Below are 21857 nucleotides of genomic sequence, written 5' to 3'. Positions count from 1 at the left end.
TCTCATCGTCGATTCGCCATGAGGATGACTGCCGCGGGTAATTTTTCTCGCAGAGATAGTTTTTGGCGAGCACGCGGAGAATATTCTCAGAAGTTATAAAATGCTTAGTCAAATAAGCGCCGGTCAAGTTCTTCTCCGCTATCACATTTTCCGTCCATAAACTTTTCTGCTCTCTCGGCGTGCTTGCTAATTTACCTTCAATCAAAAAGTATATTTAATCAAAGATGGCACGAGCGCGAGCTTTATTTGAAATGCCTTCGCGCGGGTTTCGTATTTGCTTGAAAGAGCGAAGCAAGGGGAAACATTCGCAGGGCAAAGCAGACGACTCTCGTTGATGAGTGCGCCGCTAGAGATGAGAAAGTCGCTGATTACTCAATTTCTTTCCTACGCGGCTAAAAACTGCGCGCGTTATTTCGCTACGAGTGACAATGCGCTGCCCAACGAGAAAGGTTGATTACCGCAGACTCGTGGCCACATTGTCATCGTTGGGAAAAACACAGTGGCACGCTCAGCGCAGCGTTCGAAACCACAAAAAGAAACGAAAAAAAAATACGTTCGTTTGCCGAGCGTCAAGTGTTCCTTGCGATTTCTTCGCTCGAGACTGCATGCACAGCTGGCTTTGCGGGTGTACAAATGCTCACGAGCGCGCATAAATTAATGGCACCGAGCTAATTACGAGACAAACACACTTGCGCAGCCGCGCATTTCAGCTCGATTTAACAGTCAAATTAACCCGCGCTCGCTAATATAATAAGAGCGTTCAAGCGCATCGCTTGCGCACAATACATCAAGCTCCATAGGCAGAGATGCAGGCTAAGACGTTGCACTTGATCATCGGCAGCGGCCACGACGGCAATTAATTATCGTCTTGCCGGGGCGCGCTTTCTTCGGGCGCCGCCTCGCGCGCCGCGAATCGAGCGTTGGCCTGTGCAGTGTGCACAATACCCACTCGGCCATTCTCGCGACTGATGGATATACGAGCGTAATCCCAGTAGCCAGCCGGGGCTCTATTAACCGCGCGCGGCACGTACAGCGCGGGCACGACGATTGATTCTCCCGCGAGCATTATGCGCTTCGTTCGGGGCTGCAATTCGCGCGAGCCCCGATTATGCAGTTAGCGCCGTGACAAACTATGCGCTTCGCTTGCACGTTCCTCGCCAACGGAACGACAGCCGACTGCGCACGCACGGCAAGTCGCCTGCCGAACACGTGCTTACCACTTTTTATCCCACCCCACCCCCCTCTGCCACTTCCGCGGCACGAGTGTGCGGCTTACGCGAGCTTAAGGAAACGGGGCTGGCAGCGCGAGTTTCCTTTGCGCCGTGGCCTTCGCGCCTGGAGAATGGATTTTCGAATGGGACGCGCGGCGTGACTGCTTTCAACCCACAAGTTTTGCCCATGGTATGCTCATTAGACGTGTTGCGGCTAAACTGCAACGTTCGCTTTATAGAACTTTGAGCTCTGCATTAATCCGTGCCCACCGAAAAATACTACACGGCATGTCGTCAGGTTCTGTTTCTTTTCTTTTTTTTCCGTTTTTGAAAGAAAGAATCTCTGCAAAATTTGGGGTGGAACGTTAACCGCGCGTGGCACTCTATACGTACTCTTGAGGTACAAATAGCAACAGCCATTAGCTCTGTCTAGGTTAAATTTATTCGAGGCCCCGATGTCGCCATTTCTTGACACTTGACACTGAGCCAATCGAGTAAATTTCAATTGTCGGTGCACGAAAATCACTCTTAAAAAATTACTTAATTTATTGGCATTGTAATTGGGTGTATACTGGCTCAAGTAAATTCTACGACGCAGCCAGACGCAGCGAGAGCTCGGTTTCAAGACGTGAGAATGTTAAGAGAAGGTAATAATGATCTGAAAGGGAGTGTGTAATTTGAAATATTGATAAATAATGTACTTGTACGTGGCGGCAAATTAAAGACAGAAAAATATAAATTGACGTTTCGTTGGCCGATTCGTCAATCTCTTTAGAAATTATATTATATTTAGCGGTGAAAAACTGTCCTGTCGGAATAAACGTGAATTGTCGACTGATGTGTGTAATTTGTCAAATTGAACGGTAAAGACGTAAATCTATAAACATTTATAGAGTTGACACTTCATTGCTCAGTTGTACCGACATTAATTTACTTAGCTTTTCAGTTGTTTCGGTTAATTGAGCTGCTAGAAGGGATGAAAGTGACCAAGGGTTGCTTTTGTCAGCGTTTATCTAGTGTTTGCCGATCTCGTCGGCGACAGTAGCTGCTTGACTGGTTACGTTCTAGTACGAGCGAGGCAAACTGCTGTTACTATCGCTTTACACACTCATACACACTCACAGCAACAGTAACTAAGCCAGCCTTTCACTTCGCAAAATAGCCTCGGATAACTCAAAGATTCTCTAGCATGCGCGAAGTATATCAAGCGATAATTTAATACCTAGCAACGATTGATGTCAACTTGTAAAGAAATTGCTTTGGAATGGAACTACATAAAAATATTGTAATTTTCCTTGTAATAAATCTCAGCGAGAGCTTATCTTATTGTTAGTAAGCAAAGAGCTGATGAAAGATAAGTCACCTAAATTCTTACACGTGTAATCAGATAGCCGGAAAATTAAGCGCATTAGCCGGCAAGGCAATTATCCAGAGCATCACACCAGTAATTTTCAGTCAGGCGTATCGGCGTCAATCGACGAAGGAGACATGTAAAGCGTGTCGCCGGGAATCCCAATAGACAGGCATTGGCTAGCAGTAAGTGCGTTTGGCCAGAGCGAGTGATATCAGTCTGGCCGAAGAGCAAGGCGTTGTTGGCAGCCAAGCAGGCGGATAGGGAGAAAGAAAGAGAGAGAGAGAGAGAGAGAGAGAGAGAGAGAGAGAGATGTGGTGACCTGGATCCAGGTCATCCGGGAGAGGGACGTCTCCTTTCCGATCGGGGATCCTTCCGCAACGATAAATCCTGGCGCTGACAGGATAACGATCGGATCGATGCCAACTGCACGAGCCACCCTCGCTTTCTATATCAACTCTCTCCGTCTCTCTCTCTCTCTCTCTCTCTCTCTCTCTCTTACTTTCTTTGCACGAAAAAGAACAATATGAATCCACCTCCGCCCAACTCCAGATTAAATTTGTACCCAACGACGTGGATTCTTATTCAATTTGCCTGGCTATTCGATTCTGTCGTCGCTCGGGCTCTCTGATCAATGATGTTTCGTTAAAAGCGATGATTATTCAGCGCTTTTGCATATTCATAAGGCACTATGTTACGGACTAGCAGCTCCATGACTATGAGAATTGTGTGTGTCGTGTGCTAATTAAGACACTGGGCTTATTGATTTGAAGGTTCGCGTGTGTGCGCGATTCGGTATCCTTGGAAGAGAAAAAAAAATTGGTTTGCATAGGTCGCACTGATTGAAACACAGTGCGATAAGAAGAATCGGTTTGACCTGAATTGGACAAAGGACAACGAAATCCAACGAAATCTCGCAATTACAGCATGTTATTCCAAAGTCGTGACCCGGTTGAAATCCAAAGTCAAGTTCCTTCTTGCGAAGACGACGTTCATTACAAGAAGGAAAGCTACCGATAAATCAGGGAGTCCTTATATAAAGGCAACGAGAAAGTAGCTTTACGGGGGTCGGGAGGAGGGCGCTGGCTGGCAGAGCCGACAATAGTCACTAATTTCGGCAGAGTAGCAGTAGCCACTCGTCCGTGAGTCAATTCAGCAGCTATCGCCGATTACTGAAAAACAAGGCCACCAAAAAGCTCTGCCTGGTTAGAGTGTAGTAAGCTCACCTCATCTTTGCCAAAAGGGGGACCGATTCGCGCTGCTGACGGTCACTTTAAAATACGACGATCCCTTTCGTGCTACGTGACTCGTCCTCCTGCCTTTCTGGCCGCAAAGTAATCGGGATATAATCGAGTGCCTTATTTTCCAGACGTACACGTCGCATTCGCGGCAACGCTTTCATTCGGCTGCGAGCCCATAAATCGCTTCGGTATAGACAGTCGCAGATTTATTCGACAAATTGAACCACTTTTGGATTGTCGTTCGATAACTTTGCCATCGGCAAAGTCTTGCGCGTAACTTCGATCCGCACACTTGCGCCTCTTTCAGCTTCCTTCAATAAGGAAGTGTTGTGGCAATTAATTATACGCCCCTTCTCTCGTCCCGCGGTGTTACATTGTTTTGCAGCTGAATCCAAATCATTTCTAGCCATTTCATTCTTTTTGTCCTTTACTTTGTATTCGAATGTATTCATGGAATCTACATGGAAAAAAAGATCGATCCATTACTGTTCACTGAATTTTTAGGTTTAGTTTTGATAGATGTGGGTATATATAAATTTATCGCTTTTCACTTTTTAACGAAAAAATTAACTTTTCTTAGGTATCATCGGAAATATTTAATCTCATAAATTTCATAAAATAGAATCTTTCAAAAAAAGGTATGTATAATATTTATACATTTTAAACGTAGAATGATGAAATAATAATCAGAGAAGCAGAAATCATATTCAACGAGACGAGTAATTCAGATATGAATAGTTCTACTGAAAATGCATAATGTTATCAAATTTTTACTAAATAATAAATTAACGCCTTTGGTACTTGTTTTTCTATAAATAGCATCTAATATGATTAAAAAAAAGTTTCTTGGAAAAATTCCGGATTATTATTATGCCCATTATGTCAATTTTTGAACGTATAACCAAATTTTATTTCCCAAGCAATTTTTTCACATATATTTTCTAATTTTTAATTTGCATTTACTTTGTATTCATATATTATTGCAGTAAATATATTATTTTTATATAATGAACATATAAAATTACTTATTTAATTAGGTTGATAGAAATTTTTAACTAAAAAAATCATGAAATACAAAAAAAAATAAATAAAAAATTTCAAAATCAAAGATTGGTGAAAAGAAGAGAGGCTCAAAACACTCCTTTTGCATTTAAATCAGTTTCAGTACTCTTTTAAACATCCAAATTTTGTAACAAAATCCATATTGAAATAATAAATCTGATTTCCAAAAAAAGGCTTCGGAGATGAATTTAATATTTCATTTTAATGTAAATATACCGAAAGTATTAGAATTAACTGCGGCATATCAACAATATCAAAGGGTAATAAAAATTCTCTCAAATCATCACATGAATACATTTGTAATGTGCATGCGCATGAGAAATATCAAGGCTTCGGAGATGAAAAGGAATTTTTTCTCGTGATACATAGTTTTTTATTTATATTTAAAAAATATGTATAATGCGTTAAAAATCATTATATATAGATACTAATCAATAGTTTTTGATCTGAACTTTTTATTTATTTCATCAGAATTGCAGTCACTATTGATTGAAATTGATTTTTAATGTCTAATAGTAATGTGTGCATTTTTTGCGAAGTCAGGGGACAATTTTCAAAGCTATGAATAGAGATTGAAGATAAAGATTAAAACTGTTAATAAGAACGCTAAAAGATACTTTAATGTGTTTATTTTAAAATGGGGTTGTTAAGATTACTGTAAAAAACATTTTGAAACCATGGCAGTGTTATAAATGTTTAAAATAGTGTTGGAGACACCGTAAACAGGACATAAATGATATTTTATTGAACTCTGATTTGTACCTTTTTAGTAGAATTATCCATATACAAAGGGAATAAACGGCAAACGCTATAAATAAAAATTACACGAGTGTTCGACAATTATGATATAAGAGAAAATGATAGTTATGCCCAAAGTGAATCCCGCGATAAGAGTAACGTAAATGATTTTCAACAAATTGAGGCCGCAAATATAGACGAAAGTTCATGGCACAAAGCACGAGGGACGAAGAAAAAGAAAGAAAAAATTGCCTAAAAAGCCCATGAAACGAATCGGTAGGCGTAGAGTATTGGGAACTGCAGCAAAGATCCCGTGGCGATAGGTTTGCGCACGCCCGCATTGGAATTGCGCTCGCTTTTTTCCGAAAGAGTTCTCGCACACAGACAAAAGACGGGGCGAAGAAAGGTAGAATTTCCCCCCCCCCCCTCTCTCTCTCTCTTTCTCGTCATACTTTGATCAGACGCTGGATTTACACTAGGCTCCTTTGAAGTTCCTCGTAGGCGTAAACGCGCGCCCTCGCAGTTGCGAATGTGATTATCGACAAAGAGCGAACAATTTGTTTTTCTCTCTGCCTCCCGTACGCGGAGACGCCTCGCTAAATTTATCCTTCTTTTTCTCCTCCCCGCAAAGCCCTTCTGCGCTTATATGCTTCGAGCCACCAAAATGGGAGGGGTAGTGGGGGATGAACCGACAAAATAGGATATAGTTGTGCCAACGCCGAGCGTTTCAATTTATGAGCGCGACTGCGTGTCGTCAGCTCTTTTACGATTTCAGATTAAATTTTTTGTTGTATTTTTATCTTAACGTCCTGCAAAGCTTTTCTCTAAAAAGAATTACTTTCCTACGGGCCGTTCCCCGAGATTCGCTGGCGACGAACACGGCTGTTGTGCACTGCAGCTTTTAATTGAGTTTTGTAACGTTTATCCGATATCGCGCGTTTGTCATAGACAGATTTGCGTTGGATTAAAATAAAATTAGATTTGATCTGAAGTTTACGTATACAGAAATGGATCAAAGTACACTTGCCGAGTGCGATATGCATGTAAAAGCCATATATATATGGAACAAGCGTGGCGTCGCGCGTATCGCGCTTCGCTCGCGCGACGATCGATATGAATTCTGATTAGAAAGTTGATGCAATGTGTGAATTACTGCGGCGCTTTTAATTAAAAACTTTTTGCAGATTGGATTTCCCCGGACCTCCTGGCGAATCGAAAGTAATGCCCCAATTCTCTTTCTCGTTGCAGATTCAGATTTACGGCTACAATGCAGAACTGTATCATAACATGAGCGAGGCGCAGCACAAGAGTCAAGGTCTCGTCGCAATTTCGTTAATGGTTCAGGTAAGCAGTTCACCAACTTTCTTTTTTCTCTCTCTATCTCTCTTTCTCTCTAATCAAGGTCCTGTTCGGCAACACAAGCGCTCGTGCGAAAGCAACTTTGCAAATGCGAAAAAGCCAAAGCAATAATCGGAGGATCGTGAATCAATTAGCGTAACAAGAGTTTCAGTTGGTGCAAAGGCTCGAAATGAGTTTTGCTCAGCGAGCGAACGAGAAAACAAAAGTAAGAGAGGGGCATTCCGGCGGCGAATCTAACTGCAACGCGAAACGCCAGTATTTTAATCAATTAAAGCGCTAACCAAAATCCCAGCTCGCGTTGAGTTTTCTCGCCTGAAAATCCGCGCCCGCGCACGCTTTAATGCTCGTGGAATTGCGTCGGAGGGTGGATGGGACATATAATGCTTGTACAATGGGGGACGCGCGCCTGTACACAAACCTGCTGGAATTCGTACGAGCAGTTTCCTTGCGCTCGCGTCCGAGTTGGCGACACTCGTAACGCTTGCTCGAGACACGTCGTCTGTAAATTGCAGGCCTACGCCACTACCGCGGCCAACTTTACTCATGATTGTCTACCTTTTGTTTCGCATTCTATTCACGACGGGCTTGCGATTTTTCGTCTTTTTCATTTGGCGTGACGTCGATTATTTGCTCGTTTCTCATTTCAAATCAATCAAAGCGAATCTCCGCAGGATGTCGATCGACTAAAGGCACCCAATCGGATCCAAGCGATCCATCTCTTGGCGCAGCACTGAAGTTGATCCGAGACAGCAGACTCGCGATCTCGCTTAAAAGTGCGAAATAATCACGGTGAGGGGCCAGTCAAGTCGCTGGAGATGATGACGTATTCGGGTCGTCGTCGTCGTCGACAGAATCCGGCGGAAAAGCTACCGTGAGAGATAGGTATAAAAAGGCCGACGAGAGAGAGAGAGAGAGAGACGTGCTGTATAGTCCGAATGAAAAGCTAAAGGAAGGAGAGCCGTGTCTCTTGTCTTTCTCGCTCGCGCGACGGCTGCGGCACTTTGACAAGTTGAGAAGTTGCGGCTATACAAAATTAGCGCCTGCTCGGCGCTTTTTCTCGCTCTTTCTCACTTTTTTGTCCTCGCATACGTTTGCCCAGATGAATTCGAACCTAACCTTAAGGAGGATTCGCACGCTGTAAGATTTCTTCGACACGCTCGTACAGACGCAGCTCACACAATGGGTGAAGAACTTTGCCGAATTATTCAAATTCGATTCCTTTCCCCCGAGAGGAAGCTCTACATTCAAATAGAGTTTTACATGCTATTAAGAGAAAAGGGAACAACTTCTACATGGTTCTCGCTAATTTGCAACCACTTCTTTTTCCATTTCCAACCTGCGATAGCTCCACGAGCGTCTATAGCAATGAACGTATCCGTCGCGTCGTTGCCGCTACGAGTAATGCGTTACAATAATTCTATTTGTCATTGGGCTTGATCAATCTAATAAACCCACTAACCTAATTATCAACTTGGATTCTAACGATAAAAAAAAGAGAACCTAAACTCTTTTATTTGTTTTCTTTTCTCACCCGCGATTTCGCGCGAAATTCAATCTAGAGCGATAAAAAAGAATTGATAGCAAATAAAATCAATTGTCCGCGTTTCTCTTCAATAAGTAATCGAGTCAAAATAAATCCAGGAAACAGAAAACGCGCGCAATCGTAGATTCGCTGAAGCACACAAAAGTTCCGCGAGAGGCTGTGTCTGTGCGAACAAAGTAAACAAAAGCTCGAACGGCATCGCAGAGGTAAAGAAAGATGTCAAAAGGAGAGTCATATAAACGCGTGAAGGAGAGAGAGGCAGAAGGACACACAGGCAGTAAGGAACAATGGGTTTAAAGAAAAAAGAAAGAGAGAGAGAGAGAGGAAAGAAAAGAAGGAACGCGCTTGTGGCCGCAGACAAACACACGTTGCGAGAGTGGCGAGGAATAAATTTCCAAGTTTCGAAGGAAACTTGCACGGCACAGTGCTAGTGGTGCGACCGCCAAAGCCACCAACTCTCTCTCTCTCTCTCTCTCTCTCTCTCTCTCTCTCTCTCTCTCTCTCTCTCTCTCTCTCTCTCCCTCTAGCCGGCGTTAGTATAAGCGAGAAAAGATAGGAGAATGCGATATAGCTTTGACGCCGGCTGCTCTTAACAAACGCCTCAAGCTAACTTCTGAATATTTTTCCAGACAGGTCTGTTTATCAGTCCTCACTTGCGTGCGATAACAATTATATGCCGAATTCTCTCTCTCAATCGCAGCTAAAACGAACGGGGTCAATCAACAAACCAAATTCCCCTCTTTCTTCGACTTTTGCATTATATGCGGACGCACGCTCGATTCCCTAGATTAAATTTAAACTTATCGCCTCTCTTGAGCTTTTGTTTATACATTGGATATGTACTTTGGATAATACTCTTTTCTCAGTTTCATCTCTCAAATAAACTACTGGAGCCGTTTGTCAATATTCGTCTTCAACAATATAAAAATATCTGTCCGGTGCACGCCTGTAACACGGCACTGAAAACAGTTTACACTATGCGGTCATCTTCAGCTTTAACATCCGATATCCGGTATACAAGTGCGTGAAGTACACTTTGCAACCTAATTTGCGCGTATCATACAGCTTCCAAAACTCCCAAGCCGAGAAATCCCCTCATCACCGTGAATCTTAGACCGAGATCAGCAATATAATCCTCCTGGGTCAGCTTGCTACAAAGTCGTGAAAATGAAGCCGCGGGAGGAGAGCATGTCAAAAGTCATGCGTTTGCGTATCGTGCAAATCCTCGCCTGCCGTGCGCAAAAATATAGGCGTTCCGCGTGCAATCGGCACAAGCGAAATTACTTGAATGGGAGAGGGGAGCAGACAAACTTTTGCCGCCACAAAAACTTTCGCAGTTTTACCCCACGACTTCACAACTCGTTTACGTTTTGCGATCGCGACGTGTTGCCCCCCTCCCCCCTCCCCCCACGCACACCACCGTTCAGATGAATTTCGAGACTGAGCGAGAGTCTGAATACAAAACATCACGCGCGCGTATTCGTTACGCCCGATTGCTTCGTTTGAGAACGAGAATCTTACGTAAATTTGGTGGTAGACGCAGTAAAACTTTGGGAATTGGATCAACATTGCTATTGCAAGGTTTTTATTAATACTCCTCTAACAACTATCTAATAACTATCGAAATTTTCATTAAATTATTATTCGCGATACTCAAATACTCATTTTCAGCAAATCTCGTACATAAATTTTCAAGAATATCGCATCATGATGTAAGAGCGTGTTCAAGTAGTACGAAAAACGATACGGTCAGACCTCGATTCTACATATTAAATTCCCATTACGCGCGACCTGAAAATCAATTCTGAAATAATTTTAAAATAATGAAGCACGCTCTACTTACGTGTCTACATGCTAAAAGAAAGGTAGAGCGACAGAGCAGCGAGGTCCATTAATATTCTAGGTGCAGGGCAGAGGCGAGCGCTCATTTTCAATCAATTTGCCCGGTAAAGTTTGGAGCCCGGCTGGTTGGAAAATAACGCATAATAAATCGATGATCCTAAAATCGTGGAGCTACGAAACTGCGGTGCGACGGAAAACATAGCCGAGGTGTTCGCGTCGACGACGACGAGGGTGTACTGGCAAAAAGCCGCGTACTCCATCATCCTCTCCTCGTTCCCTTTACAGCCTAGCCCGTGCAAGAACCAAAGTCTGACGCTTGGCCGGGATCGAATAATTTAAATGGATTACACCTCCGGGGCGCGACCGGGGGGGGGGGGAGGAAAAGAGCAGAAGCTGCAGAAGACCGAACCGCAAACGAGCCTTAAATGAGCGAGTAGTGCGTTGGTAATGAAATACACGGATCGTGGGACGTCGATCGGCGGCGACAACCCTATAGACGGAAATATTTGAAACTGAATTGGCATTTACTTAGAGCCTATGCCTGTAGCCTTCCAACTTGCGCGCGACGAATATAAACGACTTGGACCACGTTCAATCCTCGTTTTCCCGATAATATCACCGCGCTCGCACTAAAGGCTCAATGCATGATCCGCGCGGACGACGAGGCATTTCTTTTATATACAGATCGGCTAACGAGACACTTCGAAACGACGCCGACGACTTCTACTCATCAATCTGTCTTTCAATGTCGTTCTCGTTTTTCCTGCTGCATTCGCAGCTGCTACAGCTGCTACTTCTTCAATTTTTTTTTTCTCTAGTGAATTCATCGAGGCATCTGTCAGTTATTCGACCGCGATTATCAATGTTTCAAGTTTAAACTTAAGCTTAGACTTAAGCCTTTCCTTGTGTCATTACAGTTATTCGATAATTTTGAACGATTTTCTAAGTCGAAATTTTAGTTTCTGAAATTCTATTTCGCTTCTTTAGTTGCATGATCGACAACACGCCAATCTAAATAACATTTGAAATATCAAGTTAAGAATTACTGAGTATTCGTAGAAAACGATATGAAGATTAAAATTTGAAATGAAGATTTCAATTTTCAACCAAGCCAGACGTTCAGCCATCAAATTTTAATGCGAATTAATTATAATGCTACAAAACTCTGCAATATTCGACTTATTACATTATAACAATGATCCTTCTCGGCTCATCAAAGAGTATTGCATTAGTAATTTTACATATGAAACCGTAGTAAGTGCCAAGCAAGAGCAGAATTAATCTAAAAGATGTTTGTAGAAATGGTAAAAAATAAGAGTGAAAGAAAATAAAAAAGAAGCGGGGGATCCCGATGAAATAAGAATAGTACATTAAACAAGTGCCGGTGAAAAAGCCGCCAAGTAGGCTCGAGATTTTTATTGTTTGCCGTCGAGTAAAGGTAGTGAAGAAAAGCACGCAGAGATATATAAGAGAATTAAAGTTTTTCATTGTGCCCGCGCAAAACTTCCGAATTGCGGCTTCACTTTATTCCATTCCATCGGTCTACCGCAACAGAGCGTTTATTGCTATCTTCACAAGTAGTAGAAGAAGAGGCGAAGGAGGAGGGTAACCGAAGGGGTTAAACGAGACAGCGGCGAAGGAAGAAAAAGAGAGGGAGGAAGAGGGAAGCTTGGATATCTTTTATAGGCCGCTTTAATGACGCCCAGTGTATAACTTCGAAACGACTCTTTGCCTTTTCCCCTTTATGCGGTGCACTTAACGGCACCAAACAACCTCTTTCATGGGAAATCGATAGAAAGCGAATTAGGGTTGACGAGGAGGTCAACGGGAGGAACCACAACTCGCGTATGAAAAAAAGCACAACAAAAAAAAGAGGCTCGTTTATATGCTGCGTTATGAGGACTAAGAGAGCGAATACCAGTGTCAGTGTGAAAAGACTTGCACCATGTTTCGTAATAGCGTAAAACGAACAGAACATTATAACGACCTTTTCTCTCTTTGTGTTTCAGCTCAGTGATACGCCGAACCAAGAGCTACGGATAATAACAAGCGTGTTCAACAGGGTACAGTTTCGAGGTGAGTCAATAAAAAAAAGTATTTTAATTCATCGATATATCTCTAAGCTTAATTGAATTCGTTCTTGATTATCGAGAAAAATAAATAGATGTCGCCTTTATCACGCAATCGAAGTATAGTCAATGAAATAATTATAAATTTAAACAGATGTTAATCCAAAATTAAGCAATTTAAATCCACGTGGGTATAGTTCGGAAAGCACATTATTTCGTCTTTTATAAAAGTTAAATGTTATATTCTAGAATAGTTCGACTATTTTTAACAAGACTAAAATTATATTGTTCGTGGTATTTGCTCTATCGTCTTAAAATAATTTTTTATCTTAAAAAAACAATTCTATTTGAACACTCACGTTCATTTAAAAAAGCTTTCAGATAAAAAAAATTACATTAGCTTATTTTACTTATACTTTATTTGATTTTTTTTTGGTTATTTTAATTATGCAAATACACTTAAATCATGCAAAATAATCTAATTTTTGTTGACAAAATAGAAGGATGTTGAAAATGATCTTTTGCCTCCTAAATTAAGATGCAATCTTAAAATTTAGGATAACAATATTCTAGAAGTGAATCTTAGAAATTTATTTTCCCGATTTTGATAAATCATTGCATTAATTTTATATCTCTCTTTAAACAGTTTTCTTCATTATTTAGCTCACAAAAGACTATTTTTTTATGCAAAAAAAAATATTTAATTACATATCAATTTGGAATGTACAAGAAAATTCTTAAAATTGGAAAAATAACGAAAATAAAAAAAAGGTCTAATTTAAAAGAATTGCTAGTTACTCCAATTCATTTACTCTTCTTTGACGATTTAAACTTTGGTGAATTCTATCTTGAAATAAAAATTGATGTTTTTAGACTTCTATAAAATTGACAAAATGTTATAATATATAGAAGATATATATATATACAGAATTATAGAAGGACTAAAACAAAAATATACTAGTGTCGAAGTACTGGCACAGCGTAATAATAAAGCTCGAAGCTTTCGTTCCGACTCCTCCATGCGTAAAAAAACACGTTCACAATATCATCAAGCCTCGCGCTATCAATTACGAAAAAAAAAGGAAACAACGACGCCGTACCATTTGAAATGAAAACAAACACATGGTTGCTCTTCCGTACTATATATATGTATATATACTATATATGTATATATATATACATATTGCAAGGCAAAAACGCGACCGCGGCAAATAAATTAGAACGCGCGTAAGTAGGAGACGCACGAGATGTCACGCTGACATTAATTTGAGCATAATTTTTTTTTCCTCGAAAATGAAAGAGGAGAAAAAAATGAGAGTGCCCACGGACGAGGAAGCTGCAATTAGTGGTAGGCTTGAAGTTTGTCGAGCGTGAAGCGCGGTGACCTCGCACTTCGCGCACTAGATGCACTTACCTATACACCCTGCCGCGAAATAAATAAAATCTCGACGATGAAATGAGAAAAAATAAGACAACGCACAAACAATAAATGCGGTATAAGGTTTTGCTCAACGGAAAATAAAGAGAGAGCGAGAGAAAATGACGAGGCGGAAAGTGAGGTACTGTACTGCTCGTCTGCTGGAAGAATGAAGGGAGCGTGAAGATGAGCAGATAATAACTCTCTTTAGCTAACGAGTCACTCGCCCCGAGATTTTCCCTCCCGTCCACTCGCGCCACACTGCCTTTATCTGCCTTGCTTCGAAAGCTTCTCTCTCTCTCTCTCTCTCGCTCTCCTCTTCACGCTCTCCTTGGTCAAATTAAATTTTTAGGATTCTCTCTCTACTCTCTGGAGATAGTGCATCTTCATTCATGGCCATGTTTATTAAATTATTCTTAGTGACCGTCGGAAATTAATTAAACTACAATATCAATTGTTGTTGTTTAATTAAGAATACTTTTAGTAATTAACTTTAATTAGTTTTTCGTCACACCAAAAACGTCATTTTTTGGTTCGCAATATCTTCTTTCCTACAAGTATCCCATAATACACCAAGAATAATTTTCAATGGTAGCAGAAACATATTTAATTACATGACTATTGATTCTACAAAAAATCGCTCTTCTCTCTCTCTCTTTCTCTCTCTTGCGAAAGCATCGGCAGAGAGGAATCAATATCGGAAATATTTGTCATCCATCAATGACCGCGAGTCTCGAAAATGCAGCTTTTCATTAATACAGTAATTTTAGAAGAGAGCTATACGGAAGCTTCATATATACTTGGCATTGCTGCAAAGTGAGTTAGCTTGCAAGTTCCAGTGTGGCGGGCCGAGCATGAAAATTCTTCAGGAACGCTTTACATTACTCATTGCGCGAGAGCCCGCTCACGGTCTGGTATTTCTGTTTCGCTAAGCTTATTACAAGCCGGGTAGAAGAAAAATTTAACGGAAAAAGAGAGGGAAAAAGCTTCTCGGCTGACTTTAACAGGCTTTGGCAGGAATTTTCATTTTTACCTAATTCCTCATGTCGTCGATCGATTTCTCGATTGGATTCCATTTAAGGACCAAGTTCTCAAGTGTTCTGGGCGCGATGCTTCACTCGAGAGGCACCAAGCAAGCAACCAAGCAAAAAAAAATGTTAAGAAAGAATTAAAGATCCGTCAGCAAAAGTTGCCGAGTCTCTTCGCCGTAAGCACTCCAAACTTGAATCGTTGCGTTTGAAAGGAAAGAACAGAGGCACACGAGCGAGGTATATAATTGGACTGTGATATAGAAAGGGGCGCAGTGTAGTGGTCAAGCGAGCCCGTACGCACACAGAGAGGAGAGCACATAGGGGGAGAAGTACTTAGATTTCCGGTATGTCGCTGGCAGACCTCACGCCATTTCCCATTGTCTTATGATTTACGAGCTGCTGCCGGCTCGTGCCAAGGTGTCAGACCGCGAGCTATTGATTAAAATAGCCCCATGCGCTTCTCCCGACTGTGTGCTACAAATATACGTGTGTGTGTATATATATATATATCTGTATATACCTTGGAGCTGCGTTAGGGCTTTTCAACAGCGCCGCGCGGGCGCAAAGCGGAAAAAAAAGATCGTCAGTCGAATGAGGGCTGAAGTTTAATTGAATTCAGCGCTCACGGGACGCTTCTATTCTCCGCCGAGCGTTATTGTGTTCGCTCGATTGCAGGGGGGAAAAGGCTTTTTTCTATTTAGACGATTATTCGACGCCTCAATAGAGTTGGAACTTTGGAAAAAGAACGTTTATTTCTACATCCTTGGAGTTACGGGATAATTAGTATACAATAGAATTGTCATCGGACAAAGGATGCGTTGAAAATTAATTAGAAATTCAAGACAGATGGCACATTAGCTCTCATAGAATCATTCAGAACGCTGGAGTCTTTCAACATTTCGATTAAGACGACGCCATCGTTCAGTTTTTCATCAAGAGTCGCGGGTGGATTGATTACACCGGCGTGACAGGTCTCCGTGCAACATTCTTTAACGGCGTTTCAGTTCATGAATAAACATCACACCTTACAACGAAAGTACATTTACGTATATTCAGCCCCGTAGTCGGTGCACAACCAAAAAAAAAAAGGAGTACACCGCATTACATCATTACCGTCTGCCTGCACTTATATAGGGAAACTCACTACGTAGCTCGGCATCGTCGCGCATACGAGAAAAAGTGGCGCGCTAATGAGTTTGCCGTAACCTTTGTGAGCAGACGTGGTGCATGCACGAACAAAAAGCCAAGGATATTTCTTCGCGAGCATGGATAATTTTGGCTCGCCTTTGCGTGGAAAATCCCATTCACCAATATCGATCCGAATATACGTTTTTCTCTCGAAAAATCAAAAGCTTAATGGATATTTGGGAGCCGAGTTTCTCATTTTTGTACGACGGGATAGGACAGTTGTTTGAACAGAGCAATCGATTTACGGTAAACAGGTCGATCCGTTACGTGTTTGCTTGTATCGTGAATTGATAACTAAAAATAGCTTAGCTTATAGACTTGAAGGTCAGCGTTTTCGAATTATGCGATTGAACATTTTTAATTAAAATCAGTATAGCTCGCTTGCTGGAGGGGTGAAGAGCGATTGAAACTAAGCTCTGCTATCGACTCTTCCTTTTTCGAAACCTTTGAGCTTTGCTTTGGAATATAAATGACACAACAATGAAAAAAAAATGTGGAAAACGGCGACTTGGCAATCACGAATACCGCACAAATTAGCGGTGCATTATAACTGCAACGAATAACCACGGCGCTGAGAGAAGCAAAGCAACAGCAGCACAGTTTTAATTCGATCCATTAAGCAGCGCCGCAGAAACTCCGCGCGGCGTAATCATCTCCCGGGCTCTCTGCCTCTCGAGAATGGCATCGCTTATTTTTCGCTCCCTCCAAGTTTTCTTCTTCCTTCTTCTTTCACCCTAAACTATTACCGCTCTCTCGCGGGACCGCTTCATTTTTTCTCCCCCCCCCCCCATTTATGCGCGCGTGCGCACACAGCGAGAACGACTAACTGCGAGCCGCTTCCGCTGCGCTGAAGAATTGATGTTTTTTCATCAATCACCAGCCCATTCAGAGCGAGCACTCACCATAGCCGACAGTCCAAGCGTCTACTTATTATTTGTCATTTTCGCTAGGATCTTCACTCGCGCAAATTGCTGCTCGGAGACTTACTTTATTTTAGTTGCGCGAGAGGGAGATTCCGCGCCGTACTTGTTTAGGACTTTCTTTCCTGCTTTTCTTCTGCGTCGTATTTTTATGTATGCCACTTTCTTTTATGTAAGCTCGTTACGAATATTACGACTGTTTTTATTTGTCCGTGCTTGCACTTTTTCTATTTGTTTTGAGAATGTCAAAGATTCACCGTTTTATTTCGTTCAATACCTTCGGATTCGCCGCGACCTCGTCCAACAAACAATTTTCTCAAATAATTAAAGTTTCCATATCCCAGTAAGAATTTCCCACTTATCGGAAAAGTTCAGAACTGTGAGAGCGATATTAAAATAATAAACAACTTGAAACGATAACGAAGTTACTTTGATGAATTTTTGTAACGATATGAATGAATATCAAAATCGTGAATGCTATAGATGATAATTCTTTAAATGTGGTGATGTCTGTAGTAACGAGGGTACTAAAAAAATTAGATTCTATCGTGACAGCTCATTGTTATAATAATAATAAAACGAATCTTAGTGCCCCATCGCGTTACCAATCGGTGCCTCTCTAGTATTGCTTTAAATATCTCTTAAACTAACCTAACAACAAATGAACATTATATTGAAATATTTACTATAAATCACGTAACCGTTTCTAGAACTCGTACAGGAAATGATTTTTCATTATTTATGTGTCAATATTAGGAAGGAATAGTAGCAAATACGTAGAAAAGCAAAGTTAGTGTTGTTTGAACAAAGCAGCGCTACTAGACGAGAAGCACAGTATACATCACGAATAAAAAAAGATTGCGTAGAGGCGAATGAAAAGACGCTCACTCGGTAAACATAATACATCATGACTCGAGTGGTTCTCTCTCTCTCTCTCTCCCTCTCTTTCTCTCTTTTCGATAACGCACACAGGCCTCCAAATAGACGCTCTATAAAGCGAACGAATCAAACAGAACGAGAGAGCGAAAGCGTCAGTCTCTGGCGACCATCTTCTTGGCTTTTGCCGCGCAGTGTATATATTTGAAGAGAGCCAATCATTGGCGTATCGAGTTTCTTTTGCTCGACTCGCTTTTCCCACTGCCGCTGTAATTCTGCAGCGTCAACTATAGAGAGGGAGAGAACGCGAAGCCGGTAAAGTACTTGGCGCGATAAAGCATCCTTTTCCTCTAGCTTGCCGCGACACACGCGCGCACTCCTTTTTTCCTTTTTCTCCGCTGCAAAGAGGTGTACACGCGTATATATTTCACGGGATGCGCGTTGCGGTGGCGGCGGCCAACGAAAGTCTAGCGGCAAGTGCGCGCAGAGAGAAAAAGAGAGGTCGAAGCCGAGAGGAGCTGCGTTAGTCGGCGGGGGCCTCTCCCGTAAAACGTCGCTATTTCAAAAAGTCACGCGCGAAGCCGTGGATTGCCGTTACGCGCGCGCCTGTTACGAAAGCTTCCACCAGCGATACGTACATATATATATATATATATATATGCACGAGCACACAAAGCGAGAGTCCGCGGGATGAAAATAGAGATCGATTAATACAGGGAAGCCTTGAGTGCGCGCGCTCGAGCAGTTTGCCCGTAAGAACAGCGTGATTTATACGGTCTCGACTGCGGCGCGTCGCGAGCGCCGCGGGACATTTTCGCGCTGTATATACGCGGCGAGCGAATATCACCCCCCGCGACTGGACGCGATACGAACTTGTCGGCGATAAAGTCACGCCTGTTCGACTCCGCGCGGTCTTTTTTTTCTTTTCCTTGTGTCGCCTCTGAAAAAGAGCGACCGAGTGGGGGCGATAAGGCGCGAGGCGCCGCATCGGCTAACAATCGCGCAGGTGCATCGAGAGGCGCGCGCGCGCGGCGAGAAGAGGAAGGTACTTAGCGAGGCGTTTTTATGTTCGCAGGTGATAAAGCTCCCGTACGGCATCTCTCATTAAAAGCTCTCATGCCCGACACAGACGGCTACATGACTTACGAGGGTAGCACGACGCACCCGGGCTGCTGGGAGACGGCGGTTTGGGTGATTCTCAACAAACCTATCTACATTACTGCGCAGGAGGTATAACAAACTTGTCTCGTGTTTATGCACCAGCAGTTTAGCTCGAGCGCGCGCTTAATGAGTTGTACGTCGTTTCCATCGCGCATAAGACGCCATCATTCATTCGCTCGAGTAGACAGGCTGCACTTGAAATAGTTTAGAGTTCGGCTGTATCTGTTTCTTCGTTCTGTCTGTGCAGCTGTACGCCCTGAGGAGGCTGATGCAAGGACCTGACAGAATGCCAAAGGCACCGCTCGGGAATAACTCCAGACCGCTGCAAGGACTCCATCACAGAACTATTCGAACGAACATCGATTTTCGCAAGGTACGACCGTTGTCGCGATATTCTAATTGGCGCGCGCCGCGGCGGCTCAATTGTTTTTCTTTCCACGTTGGGAAAAGAAAACGTTTGATGTCGCCAAGTGCAGAGAGGACACCGATGAGATAGGCTACCGGAGAGAGTGCACCGTTCTTTTGATTTTGTTTCAGCGGCCGGACGCTAAGTGCCCGACGATGGCGACGGACATGCGATACAAAGGTAACCCGAGCGCTTGTCCATGAGTAAAGCGCCACACTGCCTCCCCCCCAACAGCTCGGGCTAAGGCCACCGATGAGAAATTTAAATAGATGACTTTTTCTTTCCAGCCAATACGTGGCGAGACGAGACCACGTTGTCGCGCAACGTCGTCTGAATTGTCCGCCGGCCAGTTCCAACGCTTCGCAACAATTCACCAAAAATCCCACGACTTCTTCCCGGCGGCGTCCCGCGGGCTCGATCGCATAATGTGTTTTCAAACTCAAACAGACGATACGACACAATTAGTGTGAATGGAGAAAGTTATATTTTCTATTGCAGATGTACGACGATGAGAAAAGCGAACGAATCAACAACTGATATTATTATCGCACGGCGCTTTACATTTGCGAGAGCCGCGGTCAATGAGTCATAAGTTCCTTTAACGATGGAAAGACGAAAATAAGAGCAAAGTAAATAGAAAAAAAAAAGAAAATTCTGTCTGCTATGTTCTGTACGTTGCGTACGTGCTTCAGGGTAGACCCGGAACACTCCATCGATTTGTATATTCGTTGTACGATGGTCCCGGCTTTATCCCGCAAGCACTTCACAGTTCATTGTGTGAATATTAAAAATATATAGCGCCAAACGAATATCTAACGGTAACTGCGTTGAATTCTTTGCGGTTCTACCTACAAAATATTGTTTGTATTTCGAAGAAACAAAGTGGAGAGGACGGCGATATTTAAGGCTTCGTATACGTTGAGAACTGATGTCTTGCAGACTGTCCTCTTCGATAGAGGCAAGCTTCGATAAAAAAGAAACAGAGATGATAATAATAAAAGAAACGTAAGTTTAACGATATTATACATATACATATATACATAATCCTGTGCAATACACACACACACACAAAAGATAAAAATAAAAACGATGAAAAATTCTGTACAAAGTCGCATGGAGATTGTAAAAGTTTATTTTATTGCGCGTGTTGACGATTACGGAAGAAAAAAAAGAAAACTCAATTAAATTCCAAGTAAGAAAGCGTTGAGACGTTAATGCAAACCAAACTTGAACAAAGAAAAAAACACAATATGATGCCGCTCAACTTTTTTAATGCTTACAATGCCAACGATCTTTTGATCTAAATGACAGACTTTGTTGTCAATTATTTTTCAGTCAAGCGATAATATAACGAAAGGAAAAAAGCCGCTCGACGACGACGAGTGCAACATGTCATCAATTGTAACCAAATCATTCTGGATATCGATCAAAACTATAATACTTCGTAAGAAGCTTTTGCGCGTTTGCTTGGTTTTCGATGATCTTATGTAGGAGAGAGTCATTTACAAGTCGATTGCGGGAGACAGCGAGAAAGATTGAAAGAGATGCAAATTATAAAGGAAGTTTTATGTAAAGTAGATTAATTGAGGTATTTGGGGTTGGGTGGACTGTTATTGGGATCATAGCGTAGTCGATGAATGAATAACCCTGCGCTTTTGTAAATACAGTATCATATAGGCATGAAAACTTTTAGGACAAAATAAAAAAATGTATAGAAGAACGAAAATTAAACTGTATGATTGAAACAAAAATGATTTAAAGGAATGAACCATTTATTGGTTTACGAATAATGATAATAATAAACATAACGTTATATTGTAACGACAAAGAACATTTATTCACCTGTTCCAATGTCCCGTTGTTCCCAGAGGTAAGTGAAAACTTTTCGATAATTAAAAAAATGTCATCGCGAGAGACGAAACACTCGATGAGATGCTCGCGCGTGGAGGGAGCAAAATGTAGGTCAGGTATATCCGTTTTTGATACGGCAATTCACTTAATACTTGGCGCGAAATCAAATTAAAAACAAATACGTTAGATGCGGCAGCGTAGTAACGGGGGCGAAATTCCATTAGAAAATCGAACACGCGTTCGGGAAGACGCGCTTTTGAAATGTATTTCGTGGCGCTTTCGTACTCGTCCGCAAAACATAATCAAAAAGTTTGCGCTAAATATTCAAATGCCATCGCGGGAGGCTTGGGCATTTTGCAAATTATTTGCCGCGAGAGTTTGATGTTCTCCATGCAAATTATGCTAACGGCTTGAGCGGATTTCAGGGCAAGAGTCGCGCTCGCGCCCGCCAACTTTAAGCATATGACAGTGAGTGAAACAGCTGGCGAAGTAGGGCCAGTCAGTGTTAATTTGAAGTTAATTTTCCCGCCGCTGCTACTGCCTCACGCAGATTAGACGCTAGATACTGAGTTGCGTTTAATTTGCAAGCCC

At 42.2% G+C, this 21857-nt stretch overlaps 1 protein-coding gene across 2 annotated transcripts in view; it reads left to right on the top strand.

Moving 5' to 3' along the window:
• Positions 1-21213, top strand: part of LOC131673632 (carbonic anhydrase-related protein 10) — a 107390-nt gene extending 86177 nt beyond the window's left edge. Inside the window, exons 5-10 of one of the 2 annotated variants that reach the window (XM_058951763.1) lie at positions 6852-6947; positions 12357-12423; positions 18924-19078; positions 19257-19382; positions 19547-19595; positions 19703-21213. In XM_058951763.1, coding sequence (XP_058807746.1) covers positions 6852-6947; positions 12357-12423; positions 18924-19078; positions 19257-19382; positions 19547-19595; positions 19703-19749 — 540 coding nt within the window. In that variant the 3' untranslated portion in view covers positions 19750-21213. Of the gene's footprint in view, positions 1-6851; positions 6948-12356; positions 12424-18923; positions 19079-19256; positions 19383-19546; positions 19596-19684 lie in introns of both variants that reach the window. The other variant, XM_058951762.1, reaches the window with a different exon arrangement.
• The last annotated feature ends 644 nt before the right edge of the window (positions 21214-21857 follow it).

The sequence above is a fragment of the Phymastichus coffea genome, unplaced genomic scaffold (assembly GCF_024137745.1).
Source record: "Phymastichus coffea isolate CEN01 unplaced genomic scaffold, Cenicafe_Pcof_1.1 PCOF00187, whole genome shotgun sequence".
Taxonomy (NCBI): domain Eukaryota; kingdom Metazoa; phylum Arthropoda; class Insecta; order Hymenoptera; family Eulophidae; genus Phymastichus; species Phymastichus coffea.
The sequence above is the reverse complement of the archived record's forward strand: the minus strand, read 5'-3'. Positions and strand labels throughout refer to the sequence as shown.